Below are 26518 nucleotides of genomic sequence, written 5' to 3'. Positions count from 1 at the left end.
CAGGCGTTTGTCTCTTCCGCTCTGCCCCTTCCCTGTGACCTCACCGGCCTGCCTTCTGCGAACATCTGCCAAAGACACAGGAGAATACTCCTCCTCTCCCCTCTCCTCCCCAACCAGTTAAGCAAGGCTACCCGGCCAGGCCGGATCACCTGACGCGGTGCATGTAATGTCTAAGTGGGAACAACAACTCATCAAATGGAACGGTTTACAATTGCCTGGGATAAAACTATTTTCTTTTCAATCTTCCCCAGAAAGTGACAGATAATAACCAGCCTGGAGATTGTAATATTATTAGGGCCAAAAATAAAATAAAACCCCTTAACGGCTTCCTCTGACAGAGGGAAGCCAAATATTCTCCCAATTCATTTAAATAAAGTGATTGTTTTCCTCGCTCATTATCTTAAATTCCCCGGAACCTGCTTTGCCCTTGCTCCCCCCACACCCCCGCAACACACCCCGGGTAAGGGGGTGGTCTGTTCTCCCCTCCCCTCCTGTCTCCCAGGGGCTTCCAATCTCTGATTGCTCTCCCACCTCACAAATGGTCTGCAGAACCCCACCGGCAGGAAATTAAGCCTCAAGGGAGCCCCCATTGCTTAAAGAAAATGAGAAAATAGACAGAAGGCACCCAGAGTTAGGTTTGGTGTGCGAAGTGCCTTTTTGTAGAGTGTCACGATTCATGGTACTATTATGCTAACCACTGGAGCACCATGACTCTTGTCAGCTAAATGGGCACTCAGATGAGTCACTGTACTCCCAGCCTCAGTTTCTCTGGCTGTGAAATGGGTCGGATGAGCTCCAAACAGGGATAGCTATGCGGCCCGGGAGAATGTCATGACCAGAGGTCTCTGGGCCCAGGGTCGGGTCTGTATGTGAATAGAACAGGTACAAATGCAGCTCCTGGGCTGTTCTCTCTCCCCCTGACACTTTGCTGCAGATGGTCCTGAGTGCCGTTGGTCTCCTCTGCGCTGCTGCCTCCTCTTCCAAGCCCTGGTAGCTTAGAGTGAGCCCATACCCAGGACCACCCTGCTTTCCCCTTCCTCCACCTCCTCCCTCTCCTGTCTGACCCCCGTGCCCTGCCCGTGCCCACCTCCCTCACACCTGCCTGCCCCCCACCCCTTGCTGCGCGGCTGGAAGAATTCTCTGCTCCTTCCCGAGGTGCACCCAGGCAGAAGGGCGCCCCTTAGCTCAGCCCTGGGCCGCGGGCGCTGTCCGAGGTCCTGGATCTGACTCAGCCTCCTGGGAGGTGGCCGTGAAGGGAACCGGGGCTTGCAGAGTCGGGGGCTGCACGCTGGGCCATGCACACTCCCTTCTCCGGGATGCAAGAGTTAATTCTCCAGCCTGGGTTGCAGACAGGCAGCGCTGCAGGCCACAGCCCCCCCTCCCCAGCAGACCACCGCCTGCGTCCGTAAATAAACTGTTACTAGAACACAGCCTGCCGGGGTCACTCTCCCACAGCCTACCTCCAGGAACCGCCGAGTGAAGCGGCAGCTGCAGACCCGTGAGACCCAGGGAGGGTGCCCCGCGGGCTCCTTACAATCCCGGTGAGTCTGCTCGGGGTGCTCCCCACCAGGCAGGGCACTCATCTGGGTCCTTCGCTCCCCTGCAGCCCCCGTGTGTGTGAACGCAAGACTCGCCCCTTCCCCCCCAGCCCCCGCCCCCGAGGAGGGAGGAGTTCCGTGTTAGACCATCCTGAGGAGTGAGGGGGCATCACTCCACGTTGCTTCACGGAGAGGAACAAGCTGAAGGGGGGCCCAGGAAGCAGCCCCGTCTTCCTGCCGGTTGGGAGTGGAGTTGGCAAGGAGAGCCAGGTCTCGGGGCTGGCAGTGTCCCCGACCCGGGGCCCAAGCCACCATCTGGAAGGCTTTGTCTTCGTAAGGAACTGGTGGGGAGGGTCTGTGTGGGGCAGAGGGCGGGCACTCCTGGGCCCCCAGAGATGAATCCGAAGTCAAGATGAACCTCAAGGCAGCTGCCCCAGATCCCCTGGGGTGTGGCCAGGAGGGAGGGGAGACACCACCGGGGCCTTGTCTGGGCCTGGCCTTATCCCTCCAGCCCCGAGCATGCAGCTCACCCCCGTGCTTGGGCGTGGAGGACGGAACTTGCCAGCAGCTTGCAGAAGAGAAGCTGGCGTTCGTGTGGCTGCCGGCTGCTGCATCTCCCGCCTCTCTCTGCTCGCAGCGGCATCCCTGCTGGCTGAATTACCAGCCCTGCGGGGAATCAGAGAGAAGCGACTCCCCATCCCCTCTGTCCCTTCACCCCCAGAGCCCCGGGAGAGGGCGGCTCCGAGGACCTCAATTTAAATGAGAGAAGATGCTTCTGCGGTCCGGTCCGGTCTGGCGCCACTCTCTTGGCTGGGGCTCTCCGCCTTATTTCTCCTCCAGCCCTGGAGGTTCTAGGAAGAACCAGCCTAGGAGTAGGGGAGGGGGGCGGGAACCCTGGGTGACTCACATCCCCCCGGGATTCTGCCCACACATGCGACTGCTTCCTCTTGCTCCAGGATATCAGGGTGCAAGCTGGGCCTCTCCGTGCCGTGATTCCAAGCTATTATTAGCACCAAGCTGGCACATCGTAGGTGTTCCACTGAGGCACTTTCTTCCCGTGGAGAGGAAAGGCCCTGAACCAGGCCCCCTGGAGTCTGCTCAGCACGCCCCTCCCTGACTAAGCCTGGGCTTCTAACCAGGACCCCGGGATGACTATGGCGGCCCCGGGAAACAGGCCAGGCTCAGCGACAACTGGCATCCTTCCCCCAGGGTGAACCCCACCACCGGAAGGGGTGATCTCGGGTGCCTTCCCGTCAGAATCTATCAGAGATTACAAACCCAAGTGGATGAGCTGTCAGTCACTCTCCATGCACAGGCCGGGGCGTAGGTGCCATCTGATGCCCTGGCAGCGTTCCTGAGCATTGCACATCTTCCTCCCCGCCAGAGCCACACCTTGGGCTGCTGTAATGTTTACCTGACTATGCAAGTCATTTTCAGGCGTGACTTAGCCGACCGACAAGGCACGGAGGAAAGCGGGGATGGAGTGGATTTGGGACAGCAGGCCCACGCTAAGCTAGAGCAGCCCGAGAGGGGGATCTCACTGCTCAGTGGGAAGAATGCTCCCCTTCCCAGCTTCACGGTTAGGGACTGGGCTTTACAGAACCCTCTGCCCAGCATGGTCCAATTCACTTACATGCCTCTGACGTTGGACAGCTCACTACCCATTGTAAAGACACCACTCCTTCCGTCTCTGATTCTGACGGTTGCCAAGTGCTCTAGCACCCTGATTCCCGCCCACTGGCTCTCTGCTGCTTCATGGGAGACGTGGAATTCGGGTGGCCCCATCGGTCCAGCTGGCCTGGAGCTCACCCAGGGTTGACACCGAACATCTCACTTCCCCCATCTCTGGCTACAAGCCCCAGCTGGCCATTCACCTGCATCTCCCCAGAAGTAAACCCAGCCCGGACTCTTGGCCGCCTGTTCAGCTGCGAGCAAGGCACATAGTCAGTGCCCTCTCACCAGCCCCATAGAAGAACCCCGCGTCCCTTCCCTTCTCTACTCAACCCTCTTCTTGGGCCCCAAAGAGGACCCCAGTGCCCCACGCCCTCCGGGGCAGCAGGGAGTAACCAGCCAGTACCAAGAAGGACTGGTCTTCTAAGAGGAGCACAGGAGGGAGAGGCTCTGCCTTGAGCTCAACCACACCCCCTGGACCCCCTTCCAGCTTGACCGTTTGCAAAGCGCACAGAGTTGCACGGAGTTGGGTGCATCCTGGGGTGGGCTGGTGGAAACCCCAAGACCCAGTGGCCTTTGGCAGGGTCTGGCTCAGAGGGTGTCTGGTGGAAGGGGGCTTCCCTCGAGGTTGGGTAGGGGAGGAACTGGTACAGGGCCTTGAGGAGGGGTACAAGGCCGGGGTTCCCACCCTGGTGCTCAGTCCACCCGATCTTGGGATCTGGGGCCAGACACTTCGCCTCTCCCAGACTCAGTTTTCCCCTCGAGCAGTGGGGGTGATGAGAGCTTGGCGATGAGGCAGTGGGAGGATTAGGGGAACCCCCAGCCAGACACTTCCCAGAGCACCTGGCACTCAAGACTGCTCCTTTTCTGCTCTTATTCCTGCCTGATTTTTTTTTTGTCTCTGTTGGCATTGTGGCCCACATTGTGGACATTTGGCAGACACTGGGTCTCTGGTGGCTAAGCCTGCCCATCTGGATCTTGCGAGGGGCCTGACTACCCAGACGCAGGGGAGGTTGTGTTTGGGGGGCCGGGCGGAGGAGGTAGGGGTGGTTCCAAGTCTCTCATCATCTTGTGCCCATGGAACAAAAGGACTGTTTGAATTCAAAATGAAACTCCCTCCACCACCTTCTCCTTTGAGCTTTAGGTATCAGGAATCAGTGCGGGAGAAAGAAAACAAAGCAGAAAAGAGAGAGAATCGGGCTGGCTTCTGTGCCCCCGTGCCCCTGCAGTCCCTCCTCCAGTAGGAGCCCAAAGGATCTTTTCTGTTTTGGGCACTTTCCAAGCAGCACTGAGGGGGCCTGGGGATCAGTCCTGGTGACTCTTGGCCCACTGCCCCAGCAGGTCCCCGTAGCACAGGGGACCACACCCCGGTGATGCTTGGGGCCTCCAGCACCTCACCTGGTGGTGCTCCAGGGGTCAGGTGAGCTAGATACCACGCGAGCTAGAGCCGGGAGAGGCACTGTTCCCTCTCTCTGGCCCAGTCTTTCAAACAGAGTGAGTCAGGTCAGAGCAAACCTCTGCCAAAGAGTCTTTCCTGCCATCCCATTTCAGCAAAGGTGCGTCTGATGTCGTGGTCCCCGCCCGTGTGCCATCTGCCCCCAGGTGGGTCTGGCTGGCTGCCCCCGCTTGCCCCTCCATTCTCAATTATTACGGCTGCTTTTCTCTTTTGCTTTTTTTTTAATTTAAATTTATTTCGATGGTGGAACCAAAACCAGGGCCTCACACGTGCCACACATGGGCTTCACTATGGAGCCGCCTGGGCCGTGCCTCTCTCCTTCTTTGTACAACAAGCTTCGTCCCAGCCCAGACTCTCTGCAATTCCTCCGAGGCGCATTCTCTTCCGGCCTCCCCACGGGCAGCTCCTTCCTGTCCTTCCGCACTGTGGGCCCTTCCCAGAAAACCCTGGTGAGTCCTCCCGACCCAGAGACCCCTGTGTGTCCACGCTGCCCGGTGAGTCCGTCTCCAGAGGGATCAGCCCTCCACAGCATCCTTCTCGTCGTTACTGCTTAGGCCATTGTTCACTGCGTCGTCCCCGAGAGCAGGGCCCCACTTCTAGGGAAGGTGCTTCTTGGCAGCACCTGGGGGCTGATGACTGCATCATCGCTTTACTCGGGCTGGGAGTTGGGTGCAGGCAGGAGGAACTCCCCACCCACCCCAGCCGTGCTCACTTGGACAGAAGGAACTGCACGTCCCTCCCCGCAAACAGCAGCCCTTCTTCACTGCATCCTGGCGCACCTGAGCATGCAGTGTCTTTCTTGCCACGGAGTCTGTGCAAGTGGTCTCAGCCCCGCTGAGAGTCTGTGTCCTCCCTGGGACTTGAACCTGAGCTTATCAGACTCTAAAGGCCCCCCCCCTCTCTTTCTGTCTCTCTTCCTCTCTCTTTTTCTCTGTCTCTCTCTTCCTCTGTCTGTCTCTCACTACACACATGCAATCCATACTCTCTGGGGACCAGAAGACAAAACACAATCATATCTATAATGAAAAGCAAATGAATTTTTTTTAATTGTCATCACACCAATTGTTCATACAAAGCCAAAGAAAGTTGGGTTCCGCCCCCCCCCCCCGCCGCCCGCCGCCCATTGTTGATAATATCCTGTGTGATTTTTTTTTTTTTTTGCTTTTTGGGTCACACCTGATGATGCATGGGGGTCACTCCTGGTTCTGCACTCAGGAATTACCCCTGGCGGTGCTCAGGGGACCATATGGGATGCTGGAAATCAAACCCGGGTCGGCCGTGTGCAAGGCAAACGCCCTACCCGCTGTGCTACTGCTCCAGCCCCTGATTTTTGTTTTTTTATAGGACACTTTCTTTGTACTAGGAACCAATTCTGATTCCTCCCTTTTTTCTCCCGCCCCCAGAGGAAATAAAGCAGCCCCCTTGCTGGCCCTGGAGGAGGAGAGCAGCTCTCCCCATCTGGTGGGGGTCCTGAAGTGCCTACCGCCCCTGGGTGGTGCTTGGATGCCGCCAGGAAACCAGGGGGCGGGGCGGTCAGACCCCGGGTGAGCCTGCTGATGGGTTGAAGTCCAGTTCCGTCCTTACCTGAAGCTGTGTGTCTAGGGGCAAGTGGCCCCACCTGCCTGGTAAAAACTCTTTCCTGAATCACCTCAGAGCTGATTCTGAGGCTCAAAGCCCAACTCAGGAATGAACACTGTAGGCCTATAGCAGGCTCGGGTAGCAAGTTACTCATTGGTCCCCACCACCACTAGGGTATTCTAGGATTGGGAATGTCCAGAACTGAACATATCGGTCCCAGGCCAGCCCTTCTGCAGTATAATAAACCACACACACACACACACACACACACACACACACACACCCCCCTCACATGGTCTTTACTACAATGTTTGATGAAGGTTTGCAAGCATCCCCACCGCTATAGTTCCAACAGTTAGTGCAAAAATGAATGGTCTCTTAACTTGGGGTCAGCAAATAACTAGAGTGGTTGTGGCTGGTGAGGGACAGGGCAGAAGAGGAACAGTGAGCTCTCCCTGGAGATGTTAGGAATGAGTCGTAAGGAAAAAGAAAAGAGTCCGAATCAAACAGGCAGACAAGGAGAGAAAAGGCTTACAACTATATCAGGTTTGGCCCGTAGGCCAAATCTGGCCCATCGTTTGTTTTTGCAAATTAAGTTTTACTGGAGCACAGTGGCGTCCATGTGTTGTTTCGGAGATTGCCTGTAAATACTTCCAAGCTCTATCGGCAGTGCGGAGAAGTTGCGACTGAGTCTGTATAGCCTGCAGTTCCAGAGCTACCTACTCTTAAAAAGCGTTGGCTCAGCCTTGATTCGGACAAAGAAATGAGACCAAGGCGGGGCCCAGAGGCCTCTTCCTTGCGTAGAAATAGGATTAGCTGCCGAGTTTGCATGGCCTGGGTGTAGGACAGAAGCGTGGGACCCTTCATTCAAAAGTGGTTACACATTTCTGATTCCAGGATGGCAAGAGCAGAGCTTGCAGGGCGGGGAGGGGGGGAGGGGGGAGCCTCATGCACACGTGTCCGCCCGCAGGGGAGCCAGCCCAGCTCTGTCCGGGAAACTGCCTGGGCACCGAGCTCTGGGAGTGCATCTGGCCACCTGGACATGTGGGAGCACAGGACCTCCAACCCCCAAACCAAACTCTCCAGGAGGACATCTGGGACCTGCTCCCCAGGCTGGGCAGGTGGAAGATGGTCTCCCTTCCTCGGCCTCTCTGCACCCCATTTCTGCTTCCCCCTCCTTTATCCTCTTTGCGTGGGGCATTTGTTTCCCTCCAGACCCTGCCGCCTGGTACCCCCGGCTTCCCCAAACCACACCTGGTTCCATCCAGCAGAGTTTTGTGAGGAGGAAGGGAAGATGAGGCCCAGCGGTCTCCTGCGGGGCCTGCGGCGGGCATGAGCGCCCGGGCAGCTGTGGGCAGGGACGAGGCAGTGGAGCGGGCATCTCTGATGATGCTGTTTCCTGTTTACTTATCTGCAGCTGCTTGGTAGGAGGGGTGGGGGGCCAGTGGAAGAGGGAGCCTCACTTTACCCAGGGTGGGGACAGCCAGACACGGAGTTGGGTCTCCAGGGACCCTCCTCACTAGGGGGCTACTCAGGTATAGCCCCCTGTGCTTGACACTAGAGACCCATGCCACCCTCCTGTGTGTTTTGTGCCCCGAGGAACCTGCGTGGGGGCCCCAGGGGACTCCTTGACTCCTGGCTTCCAGTTGCATTAGGGTTATTGGTGGTGACCGCAGGAATCCTGCTGTGGGCGTGCAGGCATGAGGTGGGGTCTCCACTCAGCAGCTCCTCTCTGCTGGGTGCCTGGGTGCCCTCCCTGAGCTGCTGCTCCCTAGAATGAGAGTGTCTCTCCCCCTCCCTCACCCCTTTCTCACTGAGTACCAGGGAAGTACCAGCTCCCGCTCATCCCGAGGGATCATTGCTGGCGTGGGTTTGCTCTGCCTTCCCTCTCCAAATCTCTGCCTTTATCTTATGGATGTATCTTAGCTTGGGGGCCATGGACTAGAGCGATAGCACAGCAGGTAGGGCGTTTGCCTTGCATGCAGCCGACTTGGGTTCGATTCCTCTGCCACTCTCGAAGAGCCCGGCCAGCTACCGAGAGTATCCCGCCCGCACAGCAGAGCCTGGCAAGCTCCCCGTGGTGTATTCGATATGCCAAAAACAGTAACAACAAGTCTCACAATGGAGACATTACTGGTGCCCGCTTGAGAAAATCTATGAACAATGGGACGACAGTGCTACAGTGCTACAGTTTGGGGGCCACACCTGTGGTGCTCAGGGCTTGTTCCTGGCTCTATGCTCAGGGACCAACCTGAAGGTGCTCGGTGGATTATAAAATCCGGTGCCGGGAATCAAACCTGACTTGGCTGCTTTCTCTTCCTTTATCCTCTTTGCATGGGGCATTTGCCTCCCGCCAGGCCCTGCCTGGTACCACCGGCTTCCCCCAACCACACCTGGTTCCATCCCACAGAGACTTTTGTTATCAGGTAGAGATTGCAGCCACACTTCCTGGTGTGGCCAGAGCTCCTCCTCCACTGGAGATTGAACAAGCAGCTCTGGTCCCCTCGCAATGCTCTGGCTGAAAAGCACATTTTACTAGGGGGCATGATTATGCCTGTCAGGAATACGAGCAGGACCCCCCGGGTATTAGTGTTATTAGTGGGGTGCACAGGGGTCCCTGACTCGTGTTCAGCTGGAGGATCCTGTGTTCTGTAGGGGTCAAGGCAGCTGCACCCCTGAATTGACCTGAAACATGGGGCTTGGCGGGTGCCCCTCAGGCTCCCCTTGGTTTCTGCAGCTAGTTATCAGAGACAGGAAGTGAAGACCACCAGGGCCACTCACTCTGAGTCTGTACTTGAATCTCCCCTAACTCCCTGGCTCCCCAGACTCCAGTCACCAGAAGTGCCGTTTTCAAAGAGAAGGATGGGAAGGACGTGGGCCTCCCCAAATGGGGACCCCCCCGCCTTAATCCACTACAGCCCCCATAGTTGCCATTGCCTTCTTCATGCACTGAGAGTTGGGCTCCCCAAACCAGCCACTGGGCAGGGTCCACACTGACAACTGTGTTAATGTGATAGACCCAGGGACTGGGCTTCATCGAGGACTTTGCACCTGCTCGGCCTCTCCCCGCCTCCACCCTGCTCCCACCCCCATCCCCGCTGTCCTCCGGACTCTGCCAATCTCCTTGGGGCTGTCCACCCTCACCTGGTGGGCCTGGATTGGCAGATGTTAGTGAGACGGGCTTCTTCCCAGGGACCCGGCTGCTCCTGAATAACCCAGACTCCTCTCCCAGCCTTCTTCTGGAAGGAAATGTCGGTGCGACAGAGACCGAGACCTTTCTGAAGGGTCCCAAGGTGAAGCCAGAGTGCAGGCAGAAAAGAACCCTGAAGGCCAAGAGGCCTGGGAGCTCACATGCGCTGCTCACGGCCACTGTGACCTGGGCCAGGCGGCCAGCTGGCCTAGTTGGTGGCTTCCACAGGGGTCAGGACACAGCGAAGAGCTCAGTCTGGAGGCACCAGCCTGAGTGGGCCAGCTCCGCCCCTCATCTCTGACAGCTTCATAGCAGACACTTGGGCCTCAACCAGGTGTCCTCTGAGAAGTGGGGCCCCAGGGAGCATGCACTGGGGCCGGGGTGGCACATGGCATGCACGGAGGTCGACTTGGCCTGCAGCGTGCCGAGCCCAGCCCCGCCCAGGCAGATCACCCCCTCCACCCGAGCACGGGGCCTCACACACAGCAGCATGGAACAGGAGCTGCATCGACAGCCGAGCAGCTCCTGGTTGAGCAAAGCAAATAGCACCAGAAATGAAAACCTGTGTTCATTGAAAAATCATGCCTGAGAATGTCCTGAGCAGCTGCCTGCAGAGCGGAGTCCGCTTGGCCACTGTCCAGGTGTCCGTGAGCAAGAGAACAGGCTGTGCACACTGCTGTCTCTTCATCTAACAGGAGTCTACCCCGTGATAAAAGGAATAAACCGGAGTGCATGCAATAGCGCGAGCAGATCCCAAAAATATTACAGGGGGAGAAAAGTGCCTTCCCTAAAGACAGCAGACAGCGTGATTCCACTTATATGAAATTCTGGAAGAGAAGGGAAATGCTATTAGAAGAAAAAAAGACCAGAATAACAGCTGTCTGCTTGGAGCCAGGGTAACCAGGAAGGGGCAGAGGAAATTTCTGGAATGGCAGTGATGTTCTGCCTCATGAGATGGGTTGGGTTCTATGGCTGGCTCTGTGCGGGCTTCCTCCACGTGATAAATAAGTACTGGACTCAGATTAAGGGTGTAAATATTGACAGGTCTCAGAGCTATGTTCCTCGTGTCTGCCGCTTTGGACTGTGTGGGAGGAAGTGGCTGGGAAGGTGGGGAGAGGCACCAGATAACGCATGGTGGGCAAATGCTAATTGCAGGGGCTGTGTGAGGGTGGGAGGTTATTGGAATAACCTGTACGCCCTTCCGTATGTTTGCAAATGCTCACAGTCTGGTGTTGGGGGAGTAAGGGAGAAAGCTGCAGGTCACCCCCACCAGTGCAGTGACTTGTGCAAGACCAGGGCTGGTTTTGCAGAAAGAGGCTTGCCTCGGCCAGGCTGGACCTGGGCTGAGGGCTCCTGGGCCCATTCAGACCTCTCTGAGCCCCCGAGCCCAGCTGAGAGATGCAGAGAGCCCTGTCAGGAGGGGGGCGGGGTGTTGGGATGAAAGAGGAGCAGACAGAGCTTTGAGTGAGCAGGAGTTCACAGGGAGCTGGCAGGAAGCCCCTGAACGCACCCCCAGGAAGTCCGGCCTCCCTCCCCACCAGGCCAGTTGCCTCAGAACATGCTGGGTGGTCCTGGGCAGCCTACTCTGAGCCCACCTGGGCCCACCTCCTCCATCCGTCCCCCTGGTCTCGTGGCCTGTGTGACGGAAGCTTCTCGCCATCGGCCACATGTCTTCTTTCTGATCTTTCTTAATTGGATCCGTTGTCTGTCCCCTCCCACTGGAATGCGGACTCACTGAGCCAGGCAGGTTGGCTTGTCCCCCCACCCCCACCCACAGCCAGAGCCTGACCCACCTCCACCCAGTCATGGCGAGTGAGTGGGGGCAGCTCTGCCTGCCCGCCTGGTGCCAGCCGGGAGAGGAGAGAACACACGTTCCCGGCACCCAGGGCTGAGCGGGGAGGGAGGGTCACCTCCTGCCTCCCCGGCTCAGCACCCCTCTCTCCAGTGGGCACTGCTCATGCCCAGCAGCACAGACTCTGTCTCTGAGCCCGTGTTGCCACGACACGCACTCCTGGCAGGATCTGCCACCTTTGCAAAACGGCGGGACTGCCCCACCCTGGGGTGTGAGCAGGTGGGCAGGCTGGGCTGGCCCGGGCGGCCAGTGGGCAATGCCCACAGGGCTGCTGGTGAGATGGTCCTGCTAACACGGGCCTGATTGCCAGCAGCACCTGCCGAGCACAAGGAGGGCCCTCCCTGGCGCCTGGGACACACTAGCCGGGAGGAACTGCGTCTGGGAGGAGCCCTGGCTGGAAACACCCCATCCACACAGGTGTGAACCCAGGGATGGATGAAGGAGTGGATGAAGGATGAAGGGATGGATGAATGGATGGATGGATAATCAAGGGATAAAGAATGGATGGATGAATGAACTGATGGCGAGATAGATGAACACATGGATGGATGGATGGATGGATGGATGGATGGATGGATGGATGGCTAATAAAGGGATGAAGGAATGGATGGATGGATGCATGATAAAGGGATGAATGAAGGGGTGAATGAAGGACATGGATGGATGAATCATATGGGATGAAGGAAGAGATAAATAGAGGAAGAAGTGGATAGAGGGAGGGGTGATAAAGGGATGAAGATATTAGGGAATGGATGAATGAATGAAAAGGGACGAAGGAAGGAAAAAATGGATGAATGGAGGAGTGAATGAATAAGTGGGAAGCTGAGGTCACCTGGGTTCAAGGAAGGTCATGAGAAGTGACCTCTGGGAGAGCGAAGGTGGCTGAGAAGCCCCATCCTCCCCACCACCCAGCTCGACCCCTCCAGAATGTGCCCCAGAAAGTCAGGCTGTCCCGAGAAGGAGCCTCTCTTTGGGGGTGACTGCACGACCCTGGAACCATCACCAGTCACGGTGGGAATGGAAGGAGGTGGCGGGAGCAGGGCTCGCTCCCCCCGCCCCGAGGTGGTCCAGGCCGCAGCTGTGCAGCACCCAGTGGGTGACTGTGCTTTCTGAGCTCGAACCCCTCATCCAGGGGCAGAGGCGACCACAGCCCTGCTGTCGGGGGGCCCTGGGCCTGGCTTCCCCTCTTGGTTAGGGGTCTGCAAGGCGAGGAGGAGACAGTGAGGGCTCCTCCTGACCCTAGCAGGGCACTCCAGGGCCCGGAGAGCCTGGCAGCCGGAAGAGCTGCTGGGAGGTCGCACTGGGGAAAGAGGCGCGGATGGGGGGACAGTGTCTCCCGGTGGGGCCCCACCCCTGCGGTGGCGGGCCACCCCATCCTGCTCTGGCCAGGACTGCCTGAAGCCCAAGTCCAGCGCAAGCTCCAGAAAGTGACAGTCTCCGGCCCTGCTCCGGCCTGACCAGGAGGCTCTGTGACCCCCAAGGCTCCTCCCCCTCCCGCAGCTTTGGTGTGGAAAGGGGTGTGCGGGAGAGGGGAGGAGTCTCAGAATATCCGGGGTCCGGCAGAGTGTGGGGGCCCAGCAGGTGGCCCCAACTGTGACTTTGCGCCTTAACGAGTGGCAGGTGGCAAGAGGGTGGGGTTGGCATGATGTATCTCCCAACCTGGCACTTTCGACACACACACCCATCCAGTGCAAACACACAGCCACACACCCCCCCCACACACATGCACACATAGGTACACATATGAACATGCACACGCACACACATGTATGCTCCCTAGCTGATGTCCCCAGCCTCCTGGTCTGGGCAGGGTCCAAAGGGTGTAGACTGGGTTGATGCTGGGGGGGCAACACCCTCCATGCACACACACCATGAATCAAGAAGCTACACACACACATGCACACACACACATGCACACACACACGCGCGCACACACGCACACATGCGCACATGCACGCACTCACTCCAGAGCTTGCTGCACAGACCCAGTGTCTCTTACATATCCACAAATCCGCACGCCCCTCCCATGCGCGCTGAGCTGACCTAGGAGCCCCCTTGCCTGGGTTCCACTTTGCCCCACACATTCGCACCCTCGGGGAGAGGGGTCAGAGCCTGTCACGTTGTGCGTTTACTCTGGCAGGTGCAGATACACACCCACACCTCTGGCCACCACCACAGCTCCGGGCCCCCATGCCCTTGTGCCCACACCAGTTGCACACGCCTCTGTTGGCACCTGCCCATGTGTCCGGCCCCCACACAGGCAGCCATCAGCCCCCTCCCACCGGCTGTTCTCACCAGCCCCCGGCCCACCCGCACCCAGCCCTGAGCTGCTGTCTACCATCGCACGGTAACCAGATGAGACAAGGCAATTTATGACACCAGCTGTCTCTGTCAAAACTGGCTCCCCCACGTCCTTGGCGGGGGCAGCCCTGCCAGAAACTCAGACTCATGGGGAGACGCCACGGGGGTGGCATCTGAACCCCTAGAGAGATGGAGGCCCCTCCTAGTCCGTGGCAGTAGGGTCCCCTGCCCCCCTACCCCGTGCCCTTGGGGACCTTCCCGTCCTTCTCCTTCGGCCCAGCTCCCAGCCCAGATGCAGCAGGAGGACCAGGTGGGCCAGAGGTCTGGAGGAGGAGTGGTCCAGGGTTACCACGGCAACCAGCAAGCCTGGAACCCTGTGCTCTTCCCACAGGCCCTGGGGAGGCTGCAGCTCTGTGCCCTGACCCTCTCCCTGGACCAGGCAGGCGCTCTCGTGTTTCCTTCTATGCAGGACCCCTGCTCGCCCCTCACCCCGCTCTCAGCACTCGGCCCGACTCAGCTGCAGCTTATGTCCCCTCCTCTCTGGGCCTTGGGATCAGAGCCAGGCTCAAGTCCTGGCCCTATCAGCTGGGCCGGCTCTGGCCCTGGTGTTTGCATCTCTGGGAAAGATGTTCCTCGCTGTACAAATGGGGCCTGAGAGTCCTCCGGGGAGCAGGGTCTGCTCTGGGAGTCCCAGGGAATGGCGTGCCAGCCCTCTTCCCTCCGGGTCCCTGGAGGAGCCGGGAATGCCCCCCTGGTGGCAGTGAAGCCGCCCATGGCTTTTCTCCCCATCTCAGCTCGCCTCCCTCCACCAGGGCCGAGCACCAGCCCTTGGAAGGCGCCTCAGGACACACGAGCTCACCACCCCGTTTATGAAGGGGGGCCCCGTCTCTCCAGGTCTCTGGGGAGCTTTATCAGAGTCATTCCCCGGGGAGTGGGGACATGCCCGCTGACGTGGGCCGAGTCCACCCTGCCCCCACGGCGAGCCTCGCGGCTTCTGCCCATGGGGACATGAAAGTTGCACCCGTGCCCATCCTGGTGCTGGGCATATAGGGCTGAGAGCTCAGAGGGGCCTCTGGGTGACAGGCGTTTCTAGATCAGCTCTTCGTCCCCCACCCCCTCCAAAGCCCAGAGCAGTCGCCGAGGGGACTCAGTCACCGCAGACACTTAGGCGTCACCAGTCATCTTTTTAGCAGATCTCACAACCTAGGGCCAAGAAGCTCTTCCAGTCTCCCTCACGCGACAGGCAAGGAAACTGAGGCTCAGAGAGGCTCAGAGCCAGGAAGGGGCGAGGTCCCCAGCAGGAGCAGCCAACTCTGTTACGAGTGCCATCCCATGCCCTGCTCCCTCTCGCCCCTCCTCACAGCCCTCCGGGCCTGCACCCATTCCCCACGTGCCCGACCTGTGCTGGGATTCGAACCAGGGTCTGCCTGACTCCAGGGCCCAGGCCCCAGCCACCCCTCCGTGTCTAATCTGTTTATTACAGCCCTCCTTGTAAGCCCTGCCTCCTGCAGCCCTGCCACGGGGACCTCAGCTGCTCCATTTCCAAGGGAGCAAATTCCTTCCCGGCTGGAGAGGACTCGGGATAATGTAGGCAGGCAATTTAAACAGCTCCGGCAAAACACACCGGCAGCTCTCGCTCCGCCACTATTACACTTTCCAGCCGCGGCGGGATTGGCCCGTAAGTGGGATATCAAGTTTATTACAGCTATTTCCAACCTGTAATTGGTTTTGTGGAACACAAAGAGAAGAAGGGTGGGGGGCGGGGAGGTGAGTTCTGCCCCCGACCAAGCCCTGTCCTCGCTCTGTTCCGAGTTTCCTGATGCCGGCACCTACGGACATGGGGGAGATGGCTGAAGTCGGAGACTTATTTGTTTTTCCAATAAGTCTGGCCAGGGGAGACGCTCGGGGCGCCGGCTGGAATGAGTTCATTCGCCCACACTCTGAGCAGTCACTCAGCCGAGCTTTGTGGCGCTGGGTTTGCTGCGTGGACGGCGGGCGGAGCTCTGAGCTGGCTCCTGCATCTGGGTGCCTGCGGGTAGCCGGCTGTGCCCTGGTGGGCAAGACTTGGATGACGTCCTTCTCAAGCGTGTGAGAAGCACAGACCACCCTGACCCAAATCACTGCCTTGAACTTTTAGGGAGACTGAGGCCTGGAGTGGGGGAGCAGTGCAGAGCCAACCTGTGGGATCAGACGCTTCTGAGCTCCGGCCACAGGAAAGCTGCTCAGGGAAGTTGTAGACAAGAGGCTGCAGTGGGCGGAGTGGGGCGGGGGCGGGGAGCTCATTCTTGAGGACCTCTGCATCCATGGCCTTCATCCGAGCCTGACCCCGGCCCCACACCAACATCCCTACCTCCGACCTAAGGAAAAGTAAGCGATTGATTGGGCGGAGTGATACACAATGACAGCATAGTAAGGCGTTTGCCTTGCACATGGCTGACCTGGGTTCTATCCCTGGCACCCCCATATGGTCCCCTGGAGTCCCACCAGGGGTAATTCCTGACTGCAGAACTGGGAGTGAACCCCTAAGCATCGCCGGGTATGGTCCCAAAACAATAAGGAGTGAAAAAAAGAGAGAGAGAAAAGAGGAGAAAAAGAGAGAAATAAAGAAAAGAGAGGAAAAATGGAGAAAGAGGAGAGAGAAAGGAGAGAGAGAAAAAAAAGGGGAGAGAGAGAAAGGAGAGAGAGGAGAGGGAGAGAGAGGGAGAGAGAAAGGAGAGAGAAAAAGAGAGAGAGGGATAAAGGGGAGAGTGAGAGAGAGGGAGAGAGAAAGGAGAGAGGAGAGTGAGAGAGAGAAAGGAGAGGGAGAGAGAAAGGAGAGAGAAAAAGAGAGAGAGGGAGAGAGAAAGGAGAAAGGGTAGAGAGAGTGAGAGAGAGGGAGAGAGGAGAGTGAGAGAGAGGGAGAGAGAGAAAAGAGAGGGAGAGAGAAGGGAGAGAGAAAAAGAGGGAGAGAGAAAGGGGAGAGAGTGAGAGAGAGGGAGAGAGAAAGGAGAGAGAAAGGGGAGAGAGAGTGAGAGAGAGTGAGAGAAAGGAGAGAGAGGAGAGAGAAAGGGGAGAGAGAGGGAGAGAGAAAGGGGAGAGGAGAGAGGGAGAGAGAAAGGAGAGGGGGAGGGGGTGGAAGAGACACGTGTTCCCCCCCCACCCCGCCCACCGAGAGCTCACATCCGTGGAAGCTGTTGAGAGGATGGATCACCACCTAGCATGCCTCCCTCTGAGAACGGGAAACCCACAGGTCCCCAGGGGCACTTTGTCCCGTCTTCTTGGCTGCCCCTCCCGCTCTGCCCTCTGCCCTGCTGGCCCCGCCCACTATGCCCCCCCAGTCTCAACCTGGCCCCTGCAGGTACTTGCTCCATACACCCTAAACTCTCTCTCCCTGCTGATACAGTGGCTGCCAGCAGCTCCTGGACCTCAGCCCTGGGCCCACACTCCTGCCCCTGCCCCCAGGCCCTGCTAGTCTGGCCCCGCCTCCCCCTAGACCTGGCCCCTTCCCTTCATCTACTGGCCAGCTGCCTCCTCTGGCTTCTCAGAGCAGAGATCCCCAGCCCGACTGGGGTGGGGGAGGGCCCAGTGAAGAGGGGGTGTGGGTGAGTGTCAGCAGACAGGTAGCCGTCTCTGCGTGTCATTGTCAGTCCCCTCTCGGTTCATCCTTGCAGGCAGGCGATTTGACTTATCCCCATTTCACAGATGAGGAGACTGAGACCAGGAGAGGCAAAGCGACTTGCTCAGGGGGCAGAAGTTAGGAACAGGAATCAAGAACAGAGGTGGGGGTGGAGGAAACCTACCTGCTTCTTGCTCAAAGCCCGCCCTTTGTGGCAGGGGGTGCAGTCAGGACTGTGTCCTTCTCAGCGCTCACCTCCTTCAGGAGCCTTCCCTTGGCCCCACCACAGGCGTCAGGTAACACTTGGCCAGTGCATGTGACCACAGTTATGGACTTCAGCTCCTAGCCTGTCAGCTCATAGTGGGCCCAGCAGACTGAGATCCTGATGCACGGGCAGCTAGCTGTGACTGTTGTCTGAAGTTCACTGCATCCGTTGTCTGAAGTTCACCGCATCTGTTGTCTGAAGTTCACTGCATCCGTTGTCTGAAGTTCACTGCATTCGTTGTCTGAAGTTCACTGAATCCGTTGTCTAAAGTCCACTGCATCCATTGTCTGAAGTTCACTTCTGTGCTTCTGGAGGTTGGGGGTGTGGTCTGTCTGTATATCTTAGTCCGGGGAGAAAGTTCCCGGAACTAAGGGACAGACCAGCCGGCTCTCATCCTAGCCCTCATCACGCCCACTGCCCACAGACTCTGGCTTGAGGGCTTTCACCGTCGGCAACTACTGGGTCACCCCCTTGCAAACAGCAGAGACCTGGCACCTGCCAGGGCACTCCCTTGCAGGAGGTCAGAGCTCAGAGGGGCTGGGGACGGGGAGTCTGGGCGGGAATCAAGACAGATGCTCGTCTGCAGCTACCCACGGAGGAGGAGGTTAAACGCAACTTGTACTTCGTTCCTCTGAGGGGGAGGCCCCAGCCGGGCGCCCCAGAGAAACAGGCAAATAAAACCAAAGGGAAACTAGGTGCGTCCTTGAACCCCTGCCCCCGCACCCCCTCCCTCCAGCCCTCAGCCCACACGGCGATTTATGGCTTCGATAATCCTTCCTAGGAGCTTTCTCTGGGGCGCGTGAGGCTGTGCGCGCCTGTGTGGGGTGCGGGAGTATTTTCCTAGTAATAAAACCCTCAGTCCCAGCGAATAAATTTGAGAAGACAGTTTTACCGACAGATTTTTTTCCTCCTTTGTATAATAAAAAAAATGGAGTGAAATTTGAGATGGGATGATAAGGGCTGCCGCATTTTAGGGGGAGATAAAAAGGCAGTACCTGGAGGGAGGCGCCACGGGGGTGTGGACTGAGGGAGCCCTCCAGGGTGGTTTCAGCTCCCCCGCAGCCTCAGGGGGCCTTCCTGGGAAAGAGCCTGGGGGCCTGGCAAAGGGGTGGGGGCGCTAAGTGGAGTTTGGTGCATCCCCAGCTCTGCAGCTTAGCAGGGAACGGGGACGGCTGGACACCCACCGCGGCAGCGAGAGCTTGGCCAAACTCTTGAGGTAGAAACTCAGGGGAATCCTGACACCTCTCCAAGCCTCAGTTTTCCCATCTGCAAAGTGGGGTGGTGGGGGGGTTGTGGTTCACAGGCTCCCTTCCCAGGGAGACAGTAGTGGGCTGCAGGTGTGCTTCCCAGCCCCGGCTCTGTGGGTGGGCGAGTGGGGCTGGATGATGCTCCGGAAGGCCCTGCCAGTGTGTCGCTGCAGGGAGCCCACAGCCCCCTGCTGCTAGCTGGATGCCAGTGCAGACCCTCGCCCCAGAGGTGTGACAACTGAGACCACCCCAGACTGCCAAGTGTCCTCAGAGATGGGCAGCAACCACCCCCGTCCCCAAGGAGGACCCTGTCTGGGAGGCACGGCCCCCCTTTGCCTCCCTCTGCCTCCACCCTGCTCCTCCCCCCCGGGAGCTGTCCCACTCCTGCTGCAGAGAAAGGCGAGAGCCCAAGGACACAGTGCTCTGTCCCTTGTCCCTCTGTCCCTCCGTCCCTCCATTCCCTCTGTCCTTCCGTCTCACATCCCTCCATCCCTGCGTCCCTCTGTGTCCCTCCATCCCTCCATCCCTCTGTGTCCCTCCACCCCTCAATCCCTCCATCCCTCTGTGTCCCTCCACCCCTCCATTCTAGTGTCCCTCTGTGTCCCTCCATCCCTCCACCCCTCTGTGTCCCTCCATCCCTCTATGTCCCTCCACCCCTCCATCCCTCCATCCCTCTGTGTCCCTCCATCCCTCCACTCCTCTGTGTCCCTCCACCCCTCCATCCCTCCATCCCTCTGTGTCCCTCCATCCCTCCACTCCTCTGTGTCCCTCCACCCCTCCATCCCTCCATCCCTCTGTGTCCCTCCACCCCTCCATTCCTCTGTGTCCCTCCACCCCTCCACCCCTCTGTGTCCCTCCACCCCTCCACCCCTCTGTGTCCCTCCACCCCTCCATCCCTCTGTGTCCCTCCACCCCTCCATCCCTCCATCCCTCTGTGTCCCTCCATCCCTCCATCCCTCTGTGTCCCTCCACCCCTCCATCCCTCCATCCCTCTGTGTCCCTCCATCCCTCCACCCCTCTGTGTCCCTCCACCCCTCCATCCCTCTCTGTCCCTCCACCCCTCCATCCCTCTGTGTCCCTGCATCCCTCCACCCCTCTGTGTCCCTCCATCCCTCCACCCCTCTGTGTCCCTCCACCCCTCCACCCCTCTGTGTCCCTCCACCCCTCCACCCCTCTGTGTCCCTCCACCCCTCCATCCCTCTGTGTCCCTCCATCCCTCCACCCCTCTGTGTCCCTGCATCCCTCCAACCCTCTGTGTCCCTCCATCCCTCTCTGTGTCCCTCCATCCCCCGTCCCTCTGTTCCTCTGGTCACTTGCACATCCTCTTGCTCCCACAGCATAAGCCCCAGAGGGGTCAGAGCACTTGTGTGAGACTGGGGCTAGGGGCAGCGTCCATGGCGGGGTGGGTTGGGGGTGTTGGGCGGGGTGTTGTAGTCTTGCCACTAACGCTCTCGGGTCTGTCATTCTGACCCTCTGGCCTGCGCTGAGGGACAGAGGCAGCTCTCTGCCACCCCCTTTGCTGCTGTCCCCTTCTGGTGCTGGGGGGGGGGGCTGGTACTCCCACACGTGATCTCCAGGGCTCATACTCTGGTCTCGGCGCGGGCACGCTGGGCTGTGGGGCTCGCACCCACCGGACTGGGCCCTGGATATCACAGCCCCAGGGGAACCATCCCAGACACAGAGCTCCCAGGACAGTGCTGGACACATGGGGCGATACCGGGCACCAACCCCCAGACCTCACGCTTGTAAGACAGGTGCTTCTAGCCCCCGAGCCAGCCCCTGGGCCCAGTCTCTTTCATCTCCGAAAGCTGGAAGTCTAGGAGGGGCACCCCACCGATGTCCTCGGCGGTGCCTGGCACACAGCTGGTGCTCAATAGATGCTGGCTGGCCTGCACAGACCCCCGCGTCCCTTAAACCAGTCCCTGCAGCCACACAGATGTGGTGCAAGTCATCTTGGGCCCAGATGTGCCGGCGGGGCCCAGGTGGCTTCAAGCCCCTGGGAGCTCCAGTCCCTTCGGAGTCAGCCAGCAGTGACCCCGCCCCCGCGGCCCCGCCCCCAGCCCCTCCCCCCTGCCCTGCCAGGCAGAGCCGCAGGGAGTTAATTCCAGTTCTCCAGGCCCAGGCGTGGGGCCTCGGTTGCAGGCTGTTAGCGCGGAGCCCAGCTGAGTGGCGAGGGGCTGCTGGCTGCAGGTCTATAATAGAGTTGCTGAGACAAGCGGAAAACTGCAGCCGAGTAAACAGATAAATAATTGAAACAGTGACAACACATACCTTGCTGCTTTGTGGAGTAACACTTTCATTAGCGGGAGGCAGCCCAGAGGGGGGTGGGGCTGGGAGGGCCGCGGCCGGGAGCACCGGACACTCGGGTCTGGCTTTTCCTCCACCTTGAACCGCTGGGCACCTAGGCAGCCCTGGTCTTCCAGTCCCAGCTTTACTGACACCTCCGGGGGCGTCCCTGCCTTCCCGGGGCTGCTGTTCTCCGGAGAGACGGGGATCCTCAGACCTCCCGCCCAGCCTGTCTCTCTCTCCCGCTGGTCCTCACCTAGAGGGAGTTTGTACGCAGAACCCCGTGTGGGCTTTGCCTTCAGGGAGCTGAGCTTCTCTGGGTCTGGGCCTGGCAGGGCTTTTGATACCTTCTCATCCTTTCTGCTTCAGACGCTCTGATCACAGTCCTTTTCAACAACATCGCCCTATCCATTCCGCCCCAGGACCTTGGATCCTGCTGTCATCTTGTATCTCACAGACTTCCCACTTTTTGCCTGGGTAATTTTTGGGTGGGGGAGTTAATATATTTTTTTTAATGTTAGGAGTAATGCTATTTATTCAGCCATTGATTAAACGGGTTGAATCGAGCATGAACTCCACATCACTTTTTTTTAAAAATCACCATGAGATACAGTTACAAAGTTTTCATGTTCGAGATTCAGCCGTACAATGAAGGAACACCCATCCCCCCACCAGTGCACACTTTCCACCACCAGTGTCCCCAGTATATCCCCCCCAATCCCAGTCCTCACCCTGCCTCCATGGCAGGCAATTTCACCAATACTCTTTCTCTACTCTGGGGCATTATATTTTGCTCGAGTTTCCCCGCTCATTTTTTAAAATCTCGGGTGCCGCGGCCGCGTGCTTCTGGGATCCCAGACTGTAAAGGGTTGGGTTCCAGAGACATTTCTGTAGGGCACTAATCTTGCCTGGCTGATTCCCACTGCTCCTGTGGAAGACAAGTTAGGTATTGCTTCCTCTAAGAAGCCCTCCCTGACTGCCCTAGGCCCGGGATGAAGGTAGCCCTTCCTCATGGCCCCCTGACTTTCCGGGACTAGGACCTCAAAGGATGTCTGAGAAAGTTTCCCCCTCAGAGGTCTTCACAGGAGCGTCAACTTCCTGTTCTCTTGTCTTCTTTCTCTATCCCTCCTTCCCTCCCTCCCTCCCTCCCTCCCTCCCTTCTTCTCTTCTTTTCTTCTCTCCTTCCTTCCTTCCTTCCTTCCTTCCTTCCTTCCTTCCTTCCTTCCTTCCTTCCTTCCTTCCTTCCTTCCTTCCTTCCTTTCTTCTTCCTTCCTTCCTCCTTTCTTTCTTTCTTTCTTTCTTTCTTTCTTTCTTTCTTTCTTTCTTTCTTTCTTTCTTTCTTTCTTTCTTTCTTTCTTTCTTTCCCATGAGATAGACAACCACAAAGCTATTCATGTTTAGGTTTCAGTCATACAATATCCCAACACCCATCCCTTCACCAGTGAACATTTCCTGCCACCAATGTTCCAGTTTCTCTCGCCCCCACCAATTATCTTCTCTCTCTCTGTCTCTCTCTGTCTCTGTGTCTGCCTCTCCTCTCTCCTTTGGGGCATTATGGTTTGCAATACAGATACTGAAAGGTTATCATGTTTGTCCCCTGACTTCCTTTCAGCAGTTGGTTCTGCTGTTCAGTCAGTTCAGCAGTTGTCCAAAGTGATCATTTCCAACTATCCTTGCCAGTGGTCCCTTCTCTATTCTAGCTTCCCTTCACCACCTACCCCCACCCCACTCCCCCTGGTGGCAAGCTTCCAACTGTGGACGGTTCCTCCTAGCCATTGTTTCTACCATCCTTGGATATTAGTTTCATACTATGTTTTATGGACTGGAGCAATAGCACAGTGGGTAAGGCATATGACTTGGACACAGCCGACCCGGGTTCGATTCCTCCGTCCCTCTCGGAGAGCCCAGCAAGCTACCGAGAGTATCCCGCCTGTACAGCAGAGCCTGGCAAACTACCCGTAGTATGTTCGATATGCCAAACACAGTAACAAGTGTCACAATGGAGACTTTACTGGTGCCTGCTCGAGCAAACCGATGAGCAACGGGACGACAGTGCTATAGTGCTACTATATTTCATAATTTCCTGCAAACGTGTGCAGTCCTTCTATGTCTGTCCCTCTCCCTTTGACTCATTTCACTTAGCATGATACTCTCCATGTCCGTCCATTTATAAGCGAATTTTCTGACTTCCTTTTTCCTGGTGGCTGCATAGTATTCCATTGTGTAGATGTACCATAGTTTCCTTATCTGGATGCTCCTCTGTTCTTGGGCACTCGGGCTGTTTCCAGATTTTGGCCATTGTGACTAGTGCCGCAGTTGCTGGTCACTCAGGCAAGGCTGCGCAGTGGGACACCAAGCTCCTTCCCCCTCCCCACACAGGTAAAGGAGCCAGAGAGAACATCCACTCTGTGCCCGCCTGGCCGTGACCCTCGGGGGTCCCTGCAGAGGTACCTCAGCTGCCCTGTGGGGCGAGGGGGTGGGTAAAGTCACGGCCGCCGGCCGGATGTTGCCAGTGAAGCCGGGCTCCTCCCGGGCAGGCAGGGGGCTCCTGTCCTCTGCCCGGAGGGAAGGGCGGCAGGGCCGGCTGGGCACTCACAGGGGCTCTCTCTGTGCCGCAGGTGACAGACGGTGGCACCATCAAGCAGAAGATCTTCACCTTTGACGCCATGTTCTCCACCAACTACTCACACATGGAAAACTACCGCAAGCGGGAGGACCTGGTGTACCAGTCCACCGTGAGGTGAGGCGGGGGGCTGGGGGGGGGACCTGGTGTCCAGCCACTGTGAGGTGAGGCGGGGGGCCGGGGCGGGGGGACCTGGTGTCCAGTTACTGTGAGGCGAGGTGGGGGGCCGAGGGGACCTGGTGTCCAGTCACCGTGAGGTGAGGCCCAGGCCCTCAGAAACCATCCCCAGGGCTCAGCTGCACCCCACTGTGCTCCCGGGGTGGGTCCTAGGCCGGAAGGCAGAGCTGGGGGCCATACTGTGGGCTGTGGGCCCTGTTCCCTAGAGGGTCGTTCGCTGGTCTGGTAACAGCTCTGTCACATGCCCTCGGTGTTGGCCACTCCAGTCAGCCCCTCCAACAGTCCCGGTGAGTTTTCCAGGCCCAGAGAGGGTGAGCCAGGGTTTGACGTCACACAGCTGGGAGGGATGTGGCCAGTCTCAGAAGCCTAAGTGACATCCTGCCATTCCCCAAGGGCACCCTGGGGACCCGGATCCCAGGACATTAAGCAGCCCAGGCCACACAGCAGCCGCCGATAGGGGAGGGCGAGCCCCAGGGTGGAGCAGCTCCCCGCACGTCTCTCCGAGCAGACGTTGGATTCTGACTCACCGAGGGGCACCCCGGAGGTGCTTGGTGCATGGTGCTGGGGACCAAACCCAGGACTGCACACACAAGCTGTACCGCGTGAGCTGCCTCTGGCCCCTCGCAGACCCTGCGACTCTCCACACAGGCCCGGCCGTGCCATGGGCGTGGGGGTGCCGTGCACCTACACTCCCTGCCCCAGTGCTCCCTCCAGTCCCTATTTCCTCCTCCTCGTCTCTTTCTGCCCACGGGGTCCTTCCCACCACGGCATTTCCCACTGTTCCCCGGGAACCCCTCCTCAGCCTTCAGGACCCAACTCCACCCGTGTCTCCCAGGGGCCCTTCCTCACGCACCCCTCGGCCCCACTGCGGCACCGAGCCTGACTCTGGGGAAGGGGCCTCAGTCTGTGCGTGAGGAGAGTCCCTCAGGGGGCCCTGAGTGCACAGACACAGACACAGACACACAGACACACACACACACACATACACACACACACACACACACACGCACGCACGCATGCATGCATGCTATCTCGTGCTGCACTGCTCCAGGCTTTGCCCAGTGTCCAGGGCAGAAATATTGCCCCCCCCAGAGCACTGGGAGAGATGCCGCCGTGGACACAAGCCTGCGGGTGTGGTCAGGGGGGTGCCATTAGAGGCCAGTGCTGGAGTCTCCGGGCCTGGGCCGGCTCTCTCCTCTCCACCGCCCTCATGTGTCTGTGACCCGCCCTTCTCCCTGAAATCTGCAAACTAGGATTGTATGAGCCAGTCCTCCTGGGCCTTCCTCAGCGCCTTCCCTCAGCCCGAGTGTCCCAGCGGTGGGGGGAGGGCTGGGGCGTTGAGGAGAAACTCAGGCAGATGCCAAGTGGCAAAGTGCAGTCTGTCTGCATGGAGGGGAAGTGCAGACGCCCTGCCCTCTCCCCTCCCCTCCCCTCCCCTCCCCTCCCCTCCCCTCCCCTCCCCTCCCCTCTCCTCTCCTCTCCTCTCCTCTCCTCTCCTCTCCTCTCCTCTCCTCTCCTCTCCTCTCCTCTCCTCTCCTCTCCTCTCCTCTCCTCTCCTCTCCTCTCCAGGACTCAGACCCGGGAGAGAGTGGGATCTGGTGAGAATCTCGTGGGAGGGGCTTCTCCCCGGTGCCTTTGTTCCTGTGGATGAGCCCACCCACACCCACTTCCTAGAAGGACGGGGGCACCTTAAAATGTTGAATCTAAGGCAAGTCAGTGGCAATCAAGATGGAAGAGGAGATGAAACTGTATTTGGCCAGAGGAAAGCCAACTCCCTGGGAATCTGAGATGAGATTACAGGTGGTGACCGCGCTGCTCAGGCTTCCCAGAAGCCCCCTGCCCCCACCCCACCTCTTGGTTACCCTGGTGTCAGAGGAAACCCCCTCCTCCCAGATTCTAGCCCAGGGTTCCCAGTCTTTCACCCGAGGCTGTGGCTGTGCCATCTGGGGCAGCTCCTTGGCTCTGCTTGCCAGCGGGGAGACCTCAGACCCTCACCTCTAGGCTCACCCGAGCTCCTGGAGTTTGGCTTTGGTACCGAGGACCTGGATTCAGGTCCCAGCTCAGCATCTGCACCAAGTGAACGACGTGTCACTTGGTGAACCAAGGGGGTTCGTGTCTCTCTGCCGGTTGCCGCCCCCGGGTTTAGGGCGATGGTGGGGGTGTCGTGAGCATTGGAGTCCAAATCAAGACGCTTCCGTGGCTGTGGGGCAGGAAGGCAGCCAGGGGCGTGAGCAAGATGTGTGGGTGGGGGGGCCTGGAAACCCTCCACAGGTGAGTTCCAGACAGAACATTCCAGAAAGTGCAGCGTCTGCGCACAGCATGTCCGCTGCCGTGTGGCCGGGGGCACCCACCCTCCCGAGGCTTACAATGAGAGGCCCAGAGCCTGGCCTTTCCTGATCTCATCCACGGTTCCTCCCGTTGTCCCCAGGACCTAGCCAGTGTCACTCCCCGCATCATTAGTCTCCCTCGCTCTGCTTGACATACAAGGCTCTAGTTCCCCGGACCTGGCCTAAGAGCCCTGCGGAAGGATCTGAGGGTGGTCCGACCCAAGCCACCACCGCGTGCCACCCCTCCACCCTCGTTCTCCCTCCTTCACCCCGGGGCAGGAGGCCCAGAGAGGGATGGAGAGTTGGCAAGGACACACAGCAGCGCCATCTAGTGGCTGTGTGCTGCCCTCTTCTCCATTACCAGTTGGCCCCAGTGACCAGCAGGGAGCGGGAGACTGGAACAAACAGCCCC

At 58.7% G+C, this 26518-nt stretch overlaps 1 protein-coding gene across 2 annotated transcripts in view; it reads left to right on the top strand.

Moving 5' to 3' along the window:
• The window catches only part of IGSF21 (immunoglobin superfamily member 21), a 252856-nt gene that overhangs the window by 139873 nt on the left and 86465 nt on the right, over positions 1-26518 (top strand). For both annotated transcript variants that reach the window (XM_055140229.1, XM_055140228.1), the window contains exon 3: positions 23598-23719. In XM_055140229.1, coding sequence (XP_054996204.1) covers positions 23598-23719 — 122 coding nt within the window. The remainder of the gene's footprint in view (positions 1-23597; positions 23720-26518) is intronic.

The sequence above is a fragment of the Sorex araneus genome, chromosome 5 (genome assembly GCF_027595985.1).
Source record: "Sorex araneus isolate mSorAra2 chromosome 5, mSorAra2.pri, whole genome shotgun sequence".
Taxonomy (NCBI): Eukaryota; Metazoa; Chordata; class Mammalia; order Eulipotyphla; family Soricidae; genus Sorex; species Sorex araneus.
This window is presented reverse-complemented; position numbering and strand designations above follow the sequence as displayed.